The sequence below is a fragment of the Scylla paramamosain genome, chromosome 24, assembly GCF_035594125.1.
Source record: "Scylla paramamosain isolate STU-SP2022 chromosome 24, ASM3559412v1, whole genome shotgun sequence".
Lineage (NCBI taxonomy): Eukaryota > Metazoa > Arthropoda > Malacostraca > Decapoda > Portunidae > Scylla > Scylla paramamosain.
In genome coordinates, this window is record NC_087174.1 from 8,022,501 (window position 1) to 8,045,000 (window position 22,500).

General features: G+C 42.5%; 1 protein-coding gene and 1 non-coding gene across 2 annotated transcripts in view; one reads left to right on the forward strand and one right to left on the reverse strand.

The window, feature by feature from the left end:
- LOC135112517 (protein O-mannosyl-transferase TMTC1-like) overlaps window positions 1-22,500 on the reverse strand; it is a 205,578-nt gene that overhangs the window by 43,364 nt on the left and 139,714 nt on the right. Inside the window, exons 8-9 of the mRNA XM_064026932.1 lie at window positions 8,110-8,296; window positions 6,234-6,355 (exon numbers count right to left, since the gene is read on the reverse strand). Coding sequence (XP_063883002.1) covers window positions 6,234-6,355; window positions 8,110-8,296 — 309 coding nt within the window. The remainder of the gene's footprint in view (window positions 1-6,233; window positions 6,356-8,109; window positions 8,297-22,500) is intronic.
- Trnav-cac (transfer RNA valine (anticodon CAC)) lies at window positions 1,720-1,793 on the forward strand. The gene has a single exon. It is a non-coding gene; the product is annotated as a tRNA-Val (tRNA).

Genomic DNA, 22,500 nt, shown 5'->3' on the forward strand with positions numbered 1-22,500 from the left:
CTACCACTACTACTACTAACAATAATAACAATAACAATAATAGGTTCAGCACAAGGGAATATAACAATGAAATTCACTGACACCATCCCATAATACACTGATCATGATAATTATCCTCCGAACAAACAATGTATACGAAAGATTAGATTACATAAATTTATCAATAAACACTCCTATTGATCTATTTTAATACGTTAATGTCGTTATTCGGTAACAAATGTAGGTACGTTATTTACATTCATTATTTTCTCTCTTCACGAGTATAATATTGCTGGTTATGTTTAACTATACGCGCGTTTAATTGCGCATAATTCTCCTTAATGCACGCTGTTATTCTTCATTTTTTGCTGATTTCCCCGCTGTTATTGCCGCCCGTCCTGCCGTTTGCGCCGTGTTCTTTTCCTGTTCTTCAACCTCCGCGTCTCTATTACTACCCTCTCTGCTCCCGTTATGAAAAGTGGCGCGTGTTTGTGGATCTTGCAGCAGGACTGTTATTATTATTGCTTGCAGGGGGGCCATCCAGCTGCTGACCGGCAGGCGACAACCACGCTGAACCATGCTTTGCTGTGGCAATCTGGTGTTACTGGTGGTGGTATTAGTGTATTAGTTATAGGGGTGGTGGTGGTGATACGAGTAGTGGTAGGGTCACCATTAAAATCGTCATCACCACCATCATCAATACTACGTAATCACCACCACCATTTTTGTTTCATGATTATTAGTCCATCACCACCACCACCATCCCTATACCCAGCACAATCCTCCCTACCACCACCACCACCACCCTCAGCCACGCTCGCACAGTCCCTCACACGAGGAAGGAAGCACATGATGGATAACGAAATAACATGATACGGCAAAGGTTTCAACACCATTCACTCACACCTTTGTTATTCCCTGACGCACGAGTAAAGGCGTCTCAAATCAATACCTGGGACTTTAAACAGAGACAGACAGACAGACAGATACACGGACAGGTAAGAAATATGGTTCCTGCTAAAATATGGATCAGAAAACCGCCAGCAGTAGCAGCAGTAAGGGCGATAACAACGGTAACAGTAATGATGCTGATAGTAATGATGATCCCTTTCTTAATGCCAGGTATTACAATAATGGAAAATATCGTGTTTTTCTTTTTTTTTCTGTATTGCGTCCTGTTAGTTTGAGGTACATGTTGAATACTACTACTGCTACTACTACTACTACTACTACTACTACTACTACCAGCACCACCACCACCACTACTACTTCTATCACCACTACGACCTTCCAGTAATACACACACACAAACCACACTACCACCTGTCTTTTCAGCACACACCAATCAACAGGTAAACTACATTACACCTTCATAAACGACCGCACACACACACACACACACACACACACACACACACACACACACAAAGGCGCACATGCAGATTATCAAAGCACTATTTGCCGACACAAGGATTAAGGCAGACACCCTCCTCTCTCTCTCTCTCTCTCTCTCTCTCTCTCTCTCTCTCTCTCTCTCTCTCTCTCTCTCTCTCAATTTGAAAAATGACACTGGTTGCTTGACTATGACTACTATTTAAATCACGTGTGTGTGTGTGTGTGTGTGTGTGTGTGTTGCTGATTCAAATATTAATGCAAAACGCTATTTTTTTTTATTTTGTCTCCTTTTACTTTGCTTTGTTTATTTTATTTGTGTGTGAAGAAATGACACACACACACACACACCGTGTACTGTAGTGGTTAGCACGCTCGGCTCACAACCGAGACGGCCCGGGTTCGAATCCCGGGCGCGGTGAGGCAAATGGGCGAGCCTCTTAATGTGTAGCCCCTGTTCACCTAACAGCAAGTAGGTACGGGATGTAACCCGAGGTGTTGTGACCTCGCTGTCCCGGTGTGTGGTGTGTCAGTGGTCTCAGTCCTACCCAAAGATCGGTCACTATGAGCTCTGAGCTCCTTCCGTAGGGGAACGGCTGGCTGGCTGACCAGCAGACGACCGTAGGTGAATCACACACACACACACACACACACACACACACTTCTGCCACGTACTTCCTTTTATGCGAGTCAGTTTGTTTTTCTTGCAATTTCCTACGCACATTGGGGGAACAGAGAGAGAGAGAGAGAGAGAGAGAGAGAGAGAGAGAGAGAGAGAGAGAGAGAGAGAGAGAGAGAGAGAGAGAGAGAGAGAGAGAGAGAGAGAGAGAGAGAGAGAGAGAGTCTATAATTCATATATTCATGTCTGACACACCTCACATATTCCAGTACACACACACACACACGTCAGCTCCAGGAATTTAACATGTCGCTTTCACACTTCATTAAATCCTCCCAAGCCTTGCTGATAAAACCTCCCCCACACACACACACACACACACACACACACACACACACACACACACACACACACATCTGACCTTCATTCGCTGCCTTCAAAAGAATCACGTTCATCAACACCACCACAAGCATCTTATTACTGACATTCTTTGATTTCTTGCACTTAAATTATCGACATATTGAGTAATTACTTTCCTTCTTTTCTTTCCTTCCTTTTTTCTTACTTCCTTTCTTGATTCTCCTTTCTCCCTTCCCTATTCCTTATCGTGTTTTTTCCCCCTTTACTTCCACTCTTCCTTTACTCTTTCTTCCCCTTCCCGTCCCCCCGTTCCTTATTCAGCCTCTTACCTTCTCCTTCCAGTATTTTGCTTCTTCCCTTCTTCCTTATTCTACCTCTCAGCCTACCCTTTTCTCTTTCTTAATTTGCCACTTCCATTCTCATTCCGTCTTTATTGTCTATTTACTTTTCTTTCCTCTCCTCTTCCTCTTCCTCACTCTGCCACCAACTTGCCCCATTCCTTTTCCTTCCTTGCCTTTCTCCCTCTCCCTTTCTCCTTCCGTCTTCCTTTAATTTGCCTCTCCCATTTTCCTCTCCTCTCCGTCTTTTTCTTCTGCTCTCGCTTGCTGTTTTCCTTTTTCCTTTTCCTGCCTTTTCTCTTCTTCGTTCCCTTTTTTCCCAATATTTATCCTTACCTATTATTCTAACCTCTTACTTTCCATCTTCCTTACCTCCTCTCCTTCTCCCTTCCCATTCCCTATTTCTTCCTCTTTTTTTTCTTTTCCTTCCCTCTCCGCCTCTTCTTGCACTGCTTCTATCCCCTTACCCTTTCACTTCCCTTCCCTTTCTCCTTCTTTGTCTTTCGTCTTACTCCTTCTCTTTACATCCTCTCTCTCCCATTCCTTTACTTTACCTCCTTCTCCTTCTCTACACTTCTTCCCGTTTTCCTTCCCCATGTGCCTACGCCTCACCTGTACTAAGCTGACACCCTCAAATACCTGTCCCACGCACACCTATCCAATTAATTATCCCCCGACCATATTTTCGTTCATGACAATTACATTCGAGGGAAAATCTGCAATTTAAAATACTTAGTTATTCACTTGGTCATATTTCTTTTATTTTTCTATTTTTTTTTTTTTTACAGTCGTATTAAAATGATCAGCGGAAGTTAATCAATAGGTGAGGATACCCGTGGGAAAAAAATCGTTACATGGAAGGATTAGGAAAAGTAATAGGAGTGGAAATAAAAAAAATGGAGGAATAAATTAAGTTACGCAGAATGACAGGTAAACGGGAGAGGTAGAAATGGATCATAGCACAAGTAACGGGAAAGATAGATTTAACAGAGTGCAACGTACGTGGAAGGATAGATTAAGATAGAATAAAATGACAGGTAGATGGAAGGTAAACAGACAGAGGTCAAGCTGGAAGTAGTGTGTGAATGGAAGGATGAACTATAGGGAGGAACAGTTCAAGGATAGAGATTTTGGGGCGAAAGACTAGTACTGCATAAGAAAATAAAATAGTGTGTAAATGGAAGGATGAACTATAGGGAAGGACAGTTCAAAGACAGAGATTTAGGGGCGAAAGACAAGTACTGCATATGAAAATAAGATAAATACAAGAAATCGCTAGACCTACACGTGGCAGTAACTTGAATATAAATACCATAGTTACATTGACCTATCATCTCTGTTCAGAATTTTGTCTCCTCTATGAAAGCTTCCTATTGACTGGACCAACAAACTGAAAACTAAGTCTATTACACACACACACACACACACACACACACACCTATATTTATCATTTATCATCACTCCCCATAACTTTGTCTCTTCTTTAAGCTCCCAGTCGACTAAACTAGCGATAACTCGGTCTATACATACATCTCCACATACATGCATACGTCCACCTAACATTTATTATCCCTATCTATAAAGTGTCTTCTGTTAAAGCTCCCTATTGACTTAACTAATGATAACCGAGTCTATTCCACACGTCTACCATTACATTCCAGATCCCGTTTCTTCCTGTGATATGGGAGAGGAGGATCACTTTTGCATGGATGGGAACAGAATCAGGAGGGAGGTTTGGTAAATTTACAAGTATTGCACTACATTATTGACTCACGCACTGACTGACTCACTGACTGGCAAGGGCGTGGAAAGAGCATTACTGACCTCCCACCTTCCTTCCCTCTCCTTGTCTCCCTTTTTTTTTTCCTCTCCTCTCCACTCGACAGTGTTCTTTTTCTTCCAATCCTTTCTTCTATCTGTTTCATTCCTTCCGTTCTCCTTTTAGCTCTTTCATTCCTCCCTTACTGACTTCCCACCTTCCTCTTCTCTCTTCCTCTCTTCCCATGACACAATCTTCCATTCAATCCCCTCCTTTCTCCTCTCCTTCTCCTTTTGGTTCTTTCATTCTTCCATTTCTGTTTTGTTTGTGTTCTGTTATCCCTTCCTTTTACATAAGTCAAGTTACCCTTTCTCCTCTTCTACCCCCTTCGCTTCTCCTTTTCCCTAGTCCACACTCTCGTATCTCCTCTTCCTCTCCTCTTTACCCTTTCTTTTCTTCCCTTTTCCCTAACCCAATACTCTGTTTCCTTTCTCCCTTTCCTTTTATCCCTATTTATTCTCTAACTCAGTATTCTCTGTCTTCAATCAAATAAATTCTCTAATTTTCATCCTTATCCTTTTCGCAAACCAAATCCTTTCTTTCTATTCCAATTTTTTGAGTCCTTCCAGCATTTTCCTTTCCATCAACTCAGTTTTCTTTTCTTTCTCCTCTTCCTCTCACCTTATCCATATCGTTTATTCCTTTTTCTCCTCCTCTTTTGATTCTGAATCTTTCATATCTCCCTTTGAATTCTTCCAGCTTTCTTTTTTTAAACAAATCAGTTCTTTTCCGTGTCCTCTTCCTCTCACCTTATCCATACCATTCATTTCTTTTTCTTTTCCTTCTATGCTTTCAAACATCTCATCCCACCCTCCCCTGCACTCCCACGAAGGGAGGACACAACCACGTCGGGCATTGTGACTTTCAGAGCTTGGCGTGTCCTGTTCTTCTTCGTGGCCAGAGCAGCTCCGCACCACCACAGCCCCGCCTCGACCAATGGGGTTTGCATTTGGATGAGAAAATTGCTTTTGCATCATTTTCGCGTGCATTTGCGAGGCTTTCATGCGGATCCAGAAAACAAAGAGGGGAGTTATTAAATTGCAGTTCAGCGCAAAATGGGTTTATTCCCACAGGGCGGAATACAATCGCGCGGTGACCCAAAAGCAGACCCAACCACACCCAGCCAGCACAGTCCCGGCGCGGCACTTGTGTGGGTCACGTCACCAACCTGACCTGACCCGCTGACTGACAAACAGGCTAGACACACACACACACACACACACACACACACACACACACACACACACATACACACACTACTTGATGCCTTCCAGAATTAATTTCACCCAATATTCGCATAGTCTGGCAGTCTTCTCCAATACTCCATCACTGCTGCACCCTCCCCAGCAACGCCACAGCCTCCTGCCATCACCACACCCTGTCAGCATCAGAACAACCACCACCTACCCTCCCAACATCATCATAACATCCGCTTACACTTTTTAACATCACCACAACGTCCTTGTCACCACCACTTCATCCTCTCCATCGCCACATCACGACAACCACATCACAAACTCTCTCTCGTCACCATAACAACCACATAACGTCCAAAATCTAATTGATGATGATTTAGATGAGAGTTTTTATCTTTCTTTTGAGACTGGCACCTCAGTAGACCTTTTTTCGCTCTATTTGTTGCCTTCAGCCGGTGCCCTTCTTACATAATAAACAAAATCCTCATGATAGCATAACAAGTAACACCACCACACCTGTCCTTCCTTACCTGGGGATGTACAGGATTCTCTCAGCCACCACAAAGCCCACGGTGAAGAAGAGATTTGTGGCGGGGAGGAAGGGGAGGACTAGAAGGGACACGCCGAGCAGTACAGCCTTCCCCTCGCGTCCCTGGGGAATGAGGAGGGGAGAGAGGGGAAATTAGACAAATCCCTGCATGTACGTATGTAGCATATATATAAATGAGCCTGAGGGAAGGGGTTTCAAATGTAAAAATGGGTGATGGGGATATATGAGAGATGAACTAATGGTTAAATGGACTGGAAGATGAAGATATGATAGTAATGGGGAGGGTAAGGAGGAAGGGGGAGATCAAATGGTAGGTAGCAGTGAGTGTGGAATAAAATAAATGGAAGGCCAGCGGTGAAAAATGAGGAATGCGGAGGAAATTGTGAACTCTCATCCCGTGAATCTGAATGAAAAATGTGAAATGAAACGAAAATGAAGGTTGGAATAGAATATGTGAAAAAGTACGGTAAACCAGTGCCAAGATAAATAAACAAATGAATACATGGGAAAAGATGAAAAATAAGGGGAAAAAAAGGGAGTAGGAAAAAAATACATGAAAGTCCCCTAGTCATCAAACCTGTATATGGAAAAAAAAAGAAAATAGAGAAAAAGTAACAGGCAAAGGAAGGAGAGCAGTCATTAAAAGAACACATGAAAAAAAAATCAGGAAAAAATAGGAAAATGAGTTCGTAAGTCACCAAATGAGTAAAAGTGAGAATAGGGAAGGAAAATAACAGAAAAATAGTTGAGTACGGGAGTTATCAAAGGAGTAAAAAAAAATGAGAAAAAAAAGGCAAGTAGGTAAAAGGGGGGAAAAAGGGAAAAAAATAACAGGACGATGAGTGAGTATTGGAGTCTTTAAACTAAAACTTGCAGGGGAAATAATGGGAGGAAAAAAAAAGTATGGAAATAAATGATTGAGTATAAGTAAACAAAAAAAAAGAAACAGAAAAGTACATGAATAAGTGATGTAGTCTTCAAATTAATACACGGGAAAAAAAAGGGAAAAAAATTGAGTAGGAAAATAAATGACTGAGTGCGAGTCATCAAACACACTCACGGATGGCAATAGACAGATAATTACACGGACACGCAGATTGATAGACATTTAATTACTACATGACTGATGGATGCAATTTTGCCGCTTTTTTTCCCGCTTACTTCCTGAGAACGTGGGCAGGTGGTGATGACCTACGGGCGAGCATAACTGATAGTGAATAGGTGAGCTCGGCGTACCTGCTGGAAATGTGTGATGATTGTGACAGGTAAAATGGTTAATTAATTACAACCTGTTTTTCTTAGGTTTCCATAATTATTTATTTATTTATTTTTTTATTTCCCTCTCCCACCGCCCTGTGACCTTATCCTCTGCCTGTCTGACTCTTCCTGCTTCGTGAGTTTGGTTTGAAGGTCCTTTCTTTTCGTCATGTGGATTTTGTGACTATAACAACGCAACACACCACAGCATAACACGTCATCAAGCCAAATAACTCAGCAAAGTGCAACACAAAGCAACACATTCACAGCATATTAGCATTGAAGTTAATAACTTTATACAGGACTACGTGACTTCTCATCCCTATTCTGTAACATTGTACTATACCTTCCACGCTCCCCCCGCACACACACACACACACACACTAACCATCCCCTCCCTATTTCCCTTACACACAGTACTTTCTCCTTGCTCTCCTCCACACACCATCCCCTACCTGATCTACAACAAATCCCCCTTCATACACACACTAACCACCCTTTCCCCAATCTCACTAACCACCCTTTCCCCAATCTCCCAATGCACACCATCCCCAACCTATACCCACACTCACAAACCTAACCCTCTCCTCTCTACCCACCTTCAGAACACAGCCAGCCCGGAGGAGGAGCAGGAGGGCGGCGTAGAAGAGGAGCGAGGCCAAGTTCCTGGGGTCATCTGGGGAGGTGATGAGTGGCACGGAGCCCATCTGCCAATCGTGAGCCAGGGCGAGGGGACACAGCAGCAGCCACGCGTTGAAGGCCGGCAGGTACCAGAACGTGAGCACCCTGACGGAGGAAGAGGGAGGTTTGTGAGTGTGTGTGTGTGTGTGCGCGCGAGTGTGTGCAGTGGAGAGAATACCAATGGAAGGAAGGATGGAGGGAGGAAGGAAGGCTCGAGGAAGTTGTGATGTGTACGTGAACGGACGGAGGGCTACGAGCGTTGTGAGCATACGAAAGCAAGGAGTGAAGGAAGGAAGGAAGGAAGGAAGGAAATAGGAAAGGAGGGAAGGAAGGAGGGAAATAGGAAAGGAGGGGAGGAAGGAAGGAATGAGGGAGGTGTGATGTATACAACGAGAACGGACGCTGAAAGGGCAGTCTGTGAACGTGTGAAAAGAAGGAAGGAAGGAAGGAAAGGTGTGATGGAAGTGTGAGGTGTACGTGAAGGAAAAGAAAAAATACAAGAAAGGAAAGAAGGAAGAAAGGAAGGAAGGAAATCACGAGAGAAAGAAGGAAGAAAAACTAAGGAGGAAGAGGAGGAGGAGGAGGAAGACAAGTGAAGACAAGGAAGGGGAAGACAGAGCACGTAGGAGATAGCGTTTCTCGGAGCATGGCAATAAAATAAAAGAAGGAAGAAAGGAGGAAGAAACGGGGAAGGAGGATGCCGTGTGTAGGCAGAATAAGGAAGAGAAGGAGCAATGCTGCGACTACAAAAATGGATAGGGAAGAAAAATACGATGCAAAAAGATGATCAAGATTCTTGAAACTCCAAAAAGAAAAGACAGAAGGATGTTTAGTGAGAAGGAGGAGTTACCAGAAATGAAGAAAAACAAAAGAAACTATAGAGATGATGAAAGTAAAGGTAATGAAGAGAAAATAAAGAGGGAATAGAAGGAAGAATTGGTTATTCGGGGAAGAGGGACAAGGAACGAAATGGAGAGGGAAAAAATGGAGATAACGTAAACAAAATAAAGATGGGAGTGATAAAAGGGTTAAAACGAGGTGGAAAAATGGCTGGTGGGGAGATGATGGTGATGGGGGAGAGAGAGAGAGAGAGAGAGAGAGAGAGAGAGAGAGAGAGAGAGAGAGAGAGAGAGAGAGAGAGAGAGAGAGAGAGAGAGAGAGAGAGAGAGAGAGAATGGGTTTGTGTTTTTTCATGGGGAATGGAAAAAAAATGGGATATAGAGTGTTGGAAATTGGCAGGAGTGAACATAGAAGCTGAGAGTAAGATGAACAAAGAAGGAAGTGGGGAAGGTGTTGAAATCAGTAATTAAGGAAGAAAAGCAAGGTGATTACTGAAAAAAAAATGGGAAGTATAGTGTTGATAGTCGGCAGGAGTGAAGACAGAAAAAGAGAGGAAGAAGAAGACAGGAGGAGAGAAGTGGTGTTGATAGTGATAAATAAGGAAGGAAAGCATGATGATAATCAGAGAAAGAAGTAAAGATGAGGATGCCAGAAACAGGATACACACACACACACACACACACACACACACACACACACACAGAGAGAGAGAGAGAGAGAGAGAGAGAGAGAGAGAGAGAGAGAGAGAGAGAGAGAGAGAGAGAGAGAGAGAGTTTGGCAGGCAGTGAAGGACAATACATGACTGATAAAAAAAAAAATTCTGTATAACCACTGCATGCTGAGGGCCAGAAAGAGGAGAGGGAGAGGAAGGGAGAGACACAGTGAAGGGTAAAGGTGAAGGCTGGTGCAACAACAAATGCACGTCCCCAAAAATAAAAGAAAAACACAAGCGAAAGAATAAAAAAAAAAACTAATCAAAAAAGCAAAAGTGAATGAAATACAGAACAAGAATAAAGGAAATAAAAAAGAATGTAACTTATTTATATTTGAAAAAAACAAACATGACATATTTCTCTCTCTCTCTCTCTCTCTCTCTCTCTCTCTCTCTCTCTCTCTCTCTCTCTCTCTCTCTCTCTCTCTCTCTCTCTCTCTCTCTCTCTCTCTATCGTAACGTTTAAAAGAAGGAAGCTGAATGAAAAAGGAACTGACGGTGATGAGTCATTAGAAGATCCCCCTCCTCCTCCTCCTCCTCCTCTTCCTCCTCCTCCTCTTCCTCCTCCTCTTGTATCTCCTCTCCCTCCTTTAAGCCTCTCACTCGTCACTCTTAAAATTCACGGTTCTTTCATTCACATAAATTCATCTAAAAAAAAAACTTTCCTCTGCAAAATGTTTATGTTATTTTATGTTGATGTTTATGTTTATTTACTTTTCTCGTTGGCTTTTATCTTTCTCTGCCTCGAATTTGCTTCCTCTAACTTGTTTCTTATCTCTTTGTTTTCCTTCCCTTTTGTCCCTTTTTGTCCTCGTTTTCATTTCCACCTTTGGCTAATTAGTAAGGAAAGATGAGGCTGCAAAGAGAGAGAGAGAGAGAGAGAGAGAGAGAGAGAGAGAGAGAGAGAGAGAGAGAGAGAGAGAGAGAGAGAGAGAGAGAGAGAGAGAGAGAGGTAAAAGAGGATGATGAGTATGAGGGAGGGAATCGATAAACTGGCTTACTGTCCAAAAAGGAAGGTGGTGGTGGTGGTGGCGGTTGCTAATCATGCAGGAAAATACGAAACCTCTCATTTTCTCCCTCTAACATTTTCTTTTACCTTTCGGAGTAGAACCAATATGGAAAGGGCGAAGGTACCGTCTCTCTCTCTCTCTCTCTCTCTCTCTCTCTCTCTCTCTCTCTCTCTCTCTCTCTCAAGGACAACAAGGACACTAAAAAGAATAAAGATACGAAGAAAAAAAAAAAAACATTAAGCAAAAGATGAAAGGAAGACGAAATGGAAACACAATAAAACAAGGAGTAAAGAAAGAAATAAAAGAAAATCAGACAATAAGCAACATGAATAGGAAGCTTAAACAAGGAAGTGTAGTGAAGACGACCGACAACCTTGCTCTAAAAATAACTCGCTAGACGAACACACTCTCGCTTTACGTGCTTTGTTCCTGAAAACTTCCTGGAAAAATGCTAATCTTTCCCTTTACATTCCCCTCCACCTCCCCCCTGATCCCTCCCTTACCGATTCCCACCCACCCTCCCTCCCCTCTCTCTCCCGTCACTACCTCCTCCTCCTCTTCCTTCTCACAAACACCACTACCTTCTCCTCCTCCTCCTTCTCCTCCTCCTCCTTCTCCATCTCCTCCGACCTCACTCCTTCAAGGTGCCGTATTCAGAAACGCTTAGCTCTCTCACCACGACTATTTTCAAAGGCCACAGAGATGATTAGCCGTGTTCTCAAAGGTGTATTTCGTGTTGATAATGTAGAAATCTTGTTAATCTGTCACTACAACCATGAAAGCATCCTTAAAAGCACGTGTCACTTCAACTAAAGCCTTTTGAAAGCAGTGGAGATGCGGCGTAGAAGTGTTTCACAATATGGTTCAAGGTCAGGCGAGGCTTCACCGCCTCCTCTAATGGTATTCCGTATCGCCTTGACACAGCTCAGCCTCGCCATACTTCCCCTCCTCGCATGTCACCCCGACACATCTGACGCTCTTCTTACACCACATCATCTTGTTAACTTTACTCGCCAGTGTGTTTTTTGCTTTTGTATTTTTCTAGATGTTACTTTTGCCTGACTGTATTCGATGCCAAGCTAGGTAAACTAACACACGTCACCTGAGAATCAGCTGCTCGTCTCAAATGACGTCATCTTGCTAACTTTACCCGTCAGTGTTTTCCTTTCTGTATTTTAGTTGTTACATTTTGCTTTACCGTATTCCATGTCACGCTATGAAGACTAACACACTTCACTTTGAAAATTAACTATTCGTCTCAGATCACGTCATACTGGCAATTTTCTATTTATTTATTTTTTTCAACTCACTGCGTGATATAACAACTTCACTACCACGGCACCTCAACGCAACACTCCATGACCAATTCCCTAAAAAACTTTATTCTCTCATAAGAATTATCCTCAAAAAGCCACTGAGATTATTAGCCGAGCTCTCATGGTCTTTTCCACTGACAATACTAAATCCACTTTTTAAACTATCACCAGAAACACGAAAACACATGAAACAATCCATCAACCACGAAAACATGTTAAAAAGCAGTAGAGATAAGACGCCACAACACTTGAGAATACGGTCTTACATCAACAGTGGCACGGTAAGTCACTAGTAAGTCACCCGCCACACTTAGATCATCGCTTCCTTAACTCATAACTTAGTAAAGTCCTTCAGCAACCTTCGACCCACGCACGGCAGAAGTCAAGGCAACACAAGACACTCGGGACGATTCACTGCACTGATGAAATATTCCATGTGACTCTGAAGAATATTTACGACCTCCCTTTGTTGCGTGAGACTTTATACTTTCCATGTTGTGTCAGACATTGGAAGCAAAGGTGGAAGAATACCTGTTATTATGCACTTTTTGTCAGGTTAGAAAGTTCCTCTCTCTCTCTCTCTCTCTCTCTCTCTCTCTCTCTCTCTCTCTCTCTCTCTCTCTCTCTCTCTCTCTCTCTCTCTGTACCGCTGCCGGCACCGAGAATCCATCACTGACAGTTTGCATCTTTAATGGACAGCTGTAAGATGGCCCGGCAGTCCAATTTTAACAGACGCTCATGAGTTCGATTCCTCACTCTGATGTTGCGTGTCACTCCACAGACGCGTCGATTCAATGGTGCTTTCAATTATGTTTCTTGCTGCACAGCTTTTACAGATATTTTTTTCGTTCGTATTCCTTCACGAGGAAAGAAACTCACACGCGCACACACACATACACACACAAACTCACTCTCTCTCTCTCTCTCTCTCTCTCTCTCTCTCTCTCTCTCTCTCTCTGTCGTTCGTAATTTGATTTTTCACAACAATGTCACGCTGGGCTTTGTGAGCAAGGAAATCTTTACGAAAACGCGAGGAAAATAAATCACTGCCAACACTTCCCCCGTCCGGACTGAGAAAATGCTTAACAACCTTTGGACAATCGTTCCTCCTTGACAACATAAAAAAAAAGACCTAGAAACTCCATCAAAGTTATTGACAAACTTTATGTATTCACTTGATTGATAAAAGAGTTTTGTTTCTTTTTGTTTTTTGTTGTTGTTGTTGTTGTTGTGCTTTTTTATTGCCATTTTTTTGGTCGATTTGACGTATGTACAGTGGCTGTGTTTATGAAGTTATTGCCGGAGCGATTTAGTGCAGGAGGAGGAGGAGGAGGAGGAGGAGGAGGAGGAGGAGGAGGAGGAGGAGGAGGAGGAGGAGGAGGAGGAGGAGGAGGAACAGGAGGAGAAGGAGAAGGAGAAGGAGAAGGACGAGGGCGAGGACGAGGAGGAGGAGGAGGAGGAGGAGGAGGAGGAGGAGGAGGAGGAGGAACAGGAACAGGAACAGGAACAGGAACAGGAGGAAAAGGAGAAGGAGGAGAAGAAGGAGAAGGAGAAGGACGAGGAGGAGAAATGGAATGCACCGTCTGCATAATACATGGAAGGCGTCGCAGCAAGAAAGGTCATGACTGTGGCAGCGCCTCACAAGTTGACTGACACAACAAGGAAATAAAGAAATTACAAAACGAATTGGAAATGTTCACCAAAACACTAAGGCGAAACATTCCATTCATAAATACTACTTAAACTGAAATATCAAAAAACAATGCTGAACAAGAAATACTGCAAAAGGTAAAAATGTTATTGAAAATACGTTTATTTACAAAGTTAACACATTTGCACTCGGTTTTCGTGCATAGTTCCTCAACCACACATCACCTTCCTATTGATTTCGCACTAACTTTAATCAGGTTATTAGTGCTGAGTCCGTAGGGAGCTTTAAAAGAGAGACAGATTTATGGATAGGAATGATAGATGAGTATAGGTGTGTTTAATACAGGAACTGCCACGTGTAGACCAACAGATTCTTGTTGTTTCTCTAATATTCTCTAGTATTCTTTTTTATGTTGATATATTTTCCAGACATCTTACTGGCCAGACACTGGAAAATCTATTCTTGTAAAACTGTTCTTTCTTATGGGTGCTTGTAAAGATTTAATACAGTGTTTCCAGTGCTTTAAACTGTTGCATATTGCAGTGAGTGAACATCGCCAAGGTTCTGCATAAAAGGAAACACCGCGAGACACAGAGACAGAAAGAGAAGCAGCGAGACACAGGGACAAAGGGAAGCAGCGAGGCACAGGAACAGAACGGGAAGTAGCGAGACACAGGGACAGAAAGGGAAGCAGAACAAGACAAAGGGACAACCACAGAGAGACGGAAACTTCGATCTTCCCCTGTCAATGAGAGAAGCGAGAGTCTTGAAGTCATTAAGAGGCACTGCTCTTGTAAGTCCCAGGCGCTGAGCCACTCGTCCCGCAGTGAAGGAGCCCAAATACTCATCACAAATGTTCATCTTCTCGAGACACGAGTGACTGATTGGTATTCTGACAACGCAACGAGATGAGTCAAGGAATGAGCGGAGGAGGGAGAGGGGAAGGTACCTTATTATCTATTGACAGATTTACCACGTTCTCAGGAAAGGAAGTCACCGCATACCTCATTACTTGTCGATATGATTATGTTCAGCGAGGTAATGTGTTTTAGAAATGACGAGTGCAAGAACATGTGAACGTTCGCTGAGATATCTTGGAGGACGAAATAGCACTTGTACGGGTGAATATTCTGCCTCCTTCCAACGACTTGAGATGTTTCGAAAGATGCATATCAAGACACCTTCAAAACTAAACTGGGGACCTTTTCTTAACTTTTTTTTTTTCTACAAGTATAATTAATATTTCTGGGATCGCAAAATGACCGTTCTTTCATGTTTTTTTTTTTTGTGAAATTGGACAGGTAAAGAAAATAATGAATAAAAAAATAAAGAAAAATAAAATAACATGTTCACTGAAATAATGTCTTTTAGAATAACGAATTAACGAATTAACGAAATAACATAGGTAAGATTATAAGTAACGACATAAAGGTGACTGTCTGGCTTCTAATAGATAGGAGTATAAGTAACCAAACATACAAGTAAATGTTTGGCATATAATAAAACCCCACATTCAGAAACACTGCTCTCTCACCACGACAGTTATTAAAGACCACAGAGATGATGTGCCTGGCTTTCAAGAGTGTTTCTCCTGATAATAGTATGGAAATCTTGTTAACAGGTCACTAAAACCGTATAAACACACTTAAAGACCAGTACAACTTCAACTAGAGCCCCTTGGAAGTACTCGTAGATGAGGTGCTGCGCAGAAGTGTTTCAGAATACGGTGCAAAGTTTCCTGTTCCTGCAGACGATTCTATGTATTTTTCAGATCTTTAACGCCGCGCGAGAGAGAGAGAGAGAGAGAGAGAGAGAGAGAGAGAGAGAGAGAGAGAGAGAGAGAGAGAGAGAGAGAGAGAGAGAGAGAGAGAATCCAAACTCAGGCTTCCTTCTGGCCATACCAAGAAAAAAAAAAACAGAGACGAGCATAAAACGAGCATGAAGGAAGGTAAGGTTCTGGAATACACATCAGGCAAAGATATTCCCTCCTAGCTAACTGAGATCAAAACCTGTTGCTGCTAAATGTTTGAGCGAGCCATTTTTGCCTCCAGTAGTTTTACAGTTTGCTTGGTCCTGGAAATGGCGGCTCGGTTTGAGAAAGTGTGCAGGAGGAGGAGAAGGAGGAGGAGATAAACTAAGAGAAGGAGGAGGAGGAGGAGGAGGAGGAGGAGGAGCAAAGCAGTGATAAATGGAGCAAATATCAAATAAACACGTCTAAGGTCAGCGCACGCACACACACACACACACACACACACACACAAAGCCACCACAACCACCAAGAGCTCAGACTTGTGGCAATTTTGAGTGGTGATATTTGCCTTAGCGGAGATTTAAACCTATGTAAAAGCCAGTTGTATTCAAGCACGAGGAGGAAAAAAGGTCACGCCGCAGTCCATCACCCGTGAAAGTTTGATCACTGGTTTCTGGTGACCGGGTTTCATTTGTTCGATCTGATTTCTTTTTGGAGTCGCAGAGGTAGAGTGCTCGTGTATACAGTTCTCCCCCCTGCTTCCCTCCCTGCTTCCCACTCTCCCGCTTCTCTCCCGCTACCATCCCACACATACGCTGGTCTTGATGTTCCCGCAAATCTTTTCTGCCTACATGCAAGGGCGCGATCCATTCTGATTCGCAACACGTGTGTTATTTTGTGCAATATTCGCCGCATCTAAAACGTTTAAGCCCTGGAGTTCGCCGCAATTTAGGTTATTAGCTTAATGATGCATTAGAGGAAGAGGAGGAGGAGGAGGAGGAGGAGGAGGAGGAGGAGGAGGAGGAGAGTTGAGGGGTGAGGAGGTGTGGGGGACCTGCAGCATTTAAAAAAAAATAATTGCCGAACGATCAGAAAAGAAAATGAGGAACGAGGAGGAGGAGGAGGAGGAGGAGGAGGAGGAGGAGGAGGAGGAGGAGGAGGAGGAGGAGCAGGAGGAGGAGGAGACGAAGACGGCGATCACAGGAGGACGCAAATACTCTTTCAAGAACAAGGAATAAAGGACACTCAGGAATGAAGTTCTTACGATGAGAGAGAGAGAGAGAGAGAGAGAGAGAGAGAGAGAGAGAGAGAGAGAGAGAGAGAGAGAGAGAGAGAGAGAGAGAGAGAGAGAGAGAGAGAGAGAGAGAGAGAGAGAGAGGAATAGCATGGAGATCGATAACAAAACAATAGCGACAACGACGACGAAAACAACAACAACAACAACAACAACAACAACAACAACAAGCATAAGCTGATCAGATAAGGCTGCAGTGTTACATAATAGTTGCTAGTTGATGAAGCAGGAACTCATTATTTTACTGATATTTATGCTGGATGAGATAATATACTTTCAGAGCAACTAATATGCTGTGTGTGTGTGTGTGTGTGTGTGTGTGTGTGTGTGTGTGTGTGTGTGTGTGTGTGTGTGTGTGTACCCTGAACACAATTAATTTGTTCATGTATTTAGATTGAAGATTACTGTTTTGATGATTACGTTTTTCCCCTCGCGCGGCAGCCAGCATCACGCGGCACCGCACAACCACGCATCACGCTAAGCCGCTCGCTGCTCACCGCTCTTCCGGGTTGCGGCGGCGGCCTTGTTATGTGGGGCATGGAGACGGTGATGTGAGGCAGGCGTGGAGGAGACGGCTGACCGCTTCCCTACCTCTCCCCTGACTTGCATCCCTCCGCTCACTGCTTTGATCCTAATGCAAGTTCTTTTCTCGTCCACATCTTGCACTGAACTTTTATGGTAACAAAGGCACGGCGGGGTAACACGACCCTTCTGCAGAAACTGTTGAAAATATACTCCTTCCTTCCTTCCTTAAGCCAGCACAAGACGTGGGGCAGGGTATTCAAACGTTTCGGCGTCATATCTCTACTGTTAACAAGGTATAGTGGGAGTTGCTGTGGACTCCAAGGACGCGTTTATGATTCTAGTGATGCATCGTTAATGAGAGAAAATATCATGGGAACGTGATTAAATATGCCTGTGATCTTCCAGTATAGTCGTGATTTGTGTTCAAGATGTTTAATGATACCACGCTGCTTCAAATCATCGCAATACAAACCAGTATAGCATCAGGAATTATCAAATAAATCAAATCCATTGCATACGTTACAATATAATACAGGCAGGAATCGATGGAAAAAGAATTGTGATTATATCCAATGAAAGGGTTATGGACACAAAGCATTTTGAAACAGCCGTTGAGATGCCCCGGTGCACTTCAAGATGACGTGCAAAGATGAGCTGTGTGAGGCTCGCGGGGCAGCGACGCGGCGCTTCCACGACATAAGTAATGGTTTCTCGGAATAGCCGTGGACAGAAGTGAAGTAACTTTCCATACACACTTCCATTGATCTGCGTTACATCAGAACATGAGGAGATTGCAAATCTCCTTATGTGGACTTCAAACACACCATCTGCAATTCTCCTACTGAAATTATCAAGTATCTACGTTCTTAGTTTCTTCGGCTCATCCACCCATCTAATCACCTCCTCTTACTTTTACATTCTCTGATCTGCTAAGAATCTAGCAGTAGTTTTACATAGAAGTCGATAGAACATTAACACTTTGGGTTAAATAAAAAAACAAAAACACAGTAGAAGTCAGCATATTACATCTCTAACCTGTAACCACGAGTGCATCTTTCCAATACCCAGCATTATGTAAGAAAGCTGACCAACACAAGTAACATAAAAGATAAATACAATACTCAAATACTTCATAAACTCTGAGCCTCTGAAGGGAAGAGAATGTACAGTATGGGGGAAGAGAAAGAGGTGGTTGACAATTCAGCCGATATGGTCCAACACACCTTAATATATGCAGGATTATGAGCAGCACGTGTTTGGGGACAATTATTCTTCCCCTTAATACCAGATGTGAGTGATGGACCCTGCAATATTCCACGTGTTTAGTATTCAGTGAGTTATTTATAGACGGAGATAACATTAAGTCTTTCCTGACGTCTGAGTAACTAGGGAATATACCTTTTTTTTACTTTTTTAATACTTTGTCCGTTTTCTACGGAGGATAAGTGTTCTTTAATACTTAAGTCATCCCTTAATTAGTAAAAGCTATTAATCATTTGCACAGGGAGAAAATACAGATATTGTATTTGTACTGTTGGTAATCTCTCTCTCTCTCTCTCTCTCTCTCTCTCTCTCTCTCTCTCTCTCTCTCTCTCTCTCTCTCTCTCTCTCTCTCTCTTTTTCGACTCGGCAGCCACACAAAAGACATTCCTGGTAATGGACGGTGTAAAGGTAATTCAAAACTACTTGAGAACGCTTTTGTGGATGACGAAATGTGAGACGCGGCAGCGGTGGTACGAGTGGTAGCAAGGTGGTGGTGGTGGTGGTGATAGTAGTAGTAGTAGTAGTAGTAGTAGTAGTAGTAGTAGTAGTAGTAGTAGTAGTAGTAGTAGTAGTAATAATAATAGTAGTAGTAGTAGTAGTAGTTATAAACTACAGTAGTAGTAGTAGTAGTAGTTATAAACTCCAGAAGAACAACAACGACAACAACGGGAACAAGAAAAGAAAAGAAAGAGAAACAAACACCATAATAACCAAAGTAATCATGAAGTAAAAGAAAATTAAACAAGAAAAAAAAAAAAGAAAAACGAAGAAAGAAAGTTAGACCATAATGACAGATAAGAAAAACAAATGAACCAGTGGCGCGCACACACACACACACACACACACACACACACACACACACACACACACACACACACACACACACACACACACACACACACACAAAGCTACAGCGACATGAAAGTAAAAAGTGAAAAAAAGGGCTGGAAAAATACTAAAGGGAAGAGGAAGAAACAAAGAAAAGCCATCTACAAGGAAACAACAGAGAGAGGAGGATCTTCTTTTGTAAATATACAGGCGAGTCTCTCTCTCTCTCTCTCTCTCTCTCTCTCTCTCTCTCTCTCTCTCTCTCTCTCTCTCTCTCTCTCTCTCTCATTTTCGCTAGCACTTACATAAATACACTTCTACGTATCTCTCTCTCTCTCTCTCTCTCTCTCTCTCTCTCTCTCTCTCTCTCTCTCTCTCTCTCTCTCTCTTTTACTCACATTCTCGCTCCTTTTCACTTTCACACACTGTTTCCCATCGTGAAACTCAACACTCGGGATGGGCGGAGGATGAAAAGCTTCCATGTGTGTGTGTGTGTGTGTGTGTGTGTGTGTGTGTGTGTGTGTGTGTGTGTGTGTGTGTGTGTGTGTGTGTGTGTGTGTGTGTGTGTGTGTGTGTGTTTGTTGAAGTAAATGATATGACAAGAGAAGCCCCAAACATACATGAGTCTCTTTGTATTAAAAATGGCAGGCCGGTTACACAATCTGTTGATATAACGGATATAAAGGCAGACAGACAGGTAAGTAGACTGGTGTGTATATAAGCAGCGATACAAGCATATTGATAGATGTGACAGAGAGACAGACTGACTGACAAACAAAGAGATGGATTAATCGATGTATAGATTGGTAGACGGATGAAGAGAGAGAGACTGAGATTTATGAGAGGCAGAGAAAAAGATATACAAGTAAACAAACCAACACAAATAAACAAACATTAGTCTATGATGAGGCAAAGATGGAAGGTTAAGTAATATAATATACGGAAAGAAACGAAGTACAGATACAGATACAAAAAAAAAATAAAATAAATAAATAAAAATCACAGAAGAAAACAGGGAAAAGTCAAGTAAAACCACGACTACGAAGAAAGAACGACACTGACCTGGACCAAACTGAAACGTGGAAAAGATAGAAACAAATCTTCGCTCCTCCGTTCCAACAAGAAACCTTCCCAGCAGAAATATAATGCAAGAACCTTTTAGAAATACACACACACACACACACAGAGAGAGAGAGAGAGAGAGAGAGAGAGAGAGAGAGAGAGAGAGAGAGAGAGAGAGAGAGAGAGAGAGAGAGAGAGAGAGAGAGAGAGAGAAAAGCACACCAAGTCCACGAATATAGACAAAAATAAAAAAAGTCAATGATCTACAGAAAGAGAATGGCAATGACAGCAACACTCAGGAATTGGAAACGAAAAACTAGTAAAAGAAATGAGATCAAGAGGTGCAGAAATATAAAAATTAGAGAAAGAGAGAGAGAGAATAAAAAAAATGGGGTAACTTCTATTAAAGGGAAAGAGAAAGAGCTGTAAGAGAATAACCAGGGAACTTTTACAGGAGAGAGAAAACGAAAACAAAACTGCGAAAAAAACAACAAAAAACAAAACAGACGGAAGGAAAGAAACCAAATAAAGAGAAAAAAGAAACAAGAAACACACGGCACCGAAAAGAAAAGAAATAGGATAGAACACGAAAAATGGAGAGAGAGAGAGAGAGAGAGAGAGAGAGAGAGAGAGAGAGAGAGAGAGAGAGAGAGAGAGAGAGAGAGAGAGAGAGAGAGAGAGAGAGAGAGAGAGAGAATTAAAATGTGGTAAAAGGGAGAAAACAACAAAAATAACGTTCGGGATCACGTGACTTACTGATAAAATGGATTCATGGGGAAGGAAGTGATGGGAAGTATGGAAGTGATGGGAAGAGTGAGTGAGAGTGATGGGGAGAGTGAGGGAGAGCGATGAGGTAGAGTGAAAGAGGCTGTGGTGGTGACTGGTGATGAAGAGATAATGGGGGAGAAACGAGAGATGAGGGAAATGGGGCGTGATGGGAAGGAGTGTGAGGGTAGAAGAAATGTAAAAAAAAAAAAAAAAAGTATGAGTGATTGCCATTTGGTACATCTTTCACTAACTACTAATCACTTGTTCTACAGCCACCTCCAATCTTTAAACTGGCTAGAAATTGCATAATTATTTTTTTTAATCCTCTTCTTTCTTGTAGATGCTTATAAAGACTTCCAGTATTGCTTTTGGTGTTGTTAATTGTTTCGTATCACAGTGAAAGGTTAAACTGCTAAATTGTAAAATATATATATGAGCTCCGAATATGGTCACTAAAAGAGATCTTATTGGCAATAGGTAGTCTTTTATTCGCTAATGTTTGGTAAGAGCCAATAAAGGAGCTAAATCTTATGATCGATTAATTTTTTTGATCATAGTGACGAAAATTTGCGTTCTAAAATAAACTCTGTTAAAGTATGATCTTAATTAATCAGTTTGTTACAGAGTTATTCCCAGAAAACGAAGTAACACGACTTGTGAAACCCACAGCAGGTATCGCCAACACGTGTCCTCCATTGTGGCTCTCTTATTCATAAGTCTACGCTTCTCACATTCCAAGTTCATCGCTGATATCCCATTACAATGTTGCAATCGACCTGTGCTTTCACTGAATAGAGATGATGAGATTACTGTTGAGAGATGTTGAGGTGATATATATATCCATCCACCCACTCCTCCACACACACATTTATTCGCTTATATATATTCATTCATTCACTAACTGATCCCTCCATTCATCTACAATTTATGGTCAAGGACAAATCAAGTTATCAATCTAGCATGGTAACTCACGAAACTTTAATCCCACACACACACACACACACACACACACACACACACACACACACATACACACAGCCACTTGACAACACTAAGCGTCCTGTAACACATGTAGCATACGAGCATTCCCTTCCCCATTCAGCCGGTGACCTTGGCGAGAGTCGGCCTTCGCTGTAATGAAATTAGAGTCGCGGCGCAGACACCAGTGCTACAAAGGATGAGCGTGAAGCCTGTCCGCACCATTACCGCGCCTCCTCCAGCTCGCCTCACCCAACCTACATAGCTGCTGTGTTACTTGCTTTCGGTTCTGACACACCACTAGGGGATGTG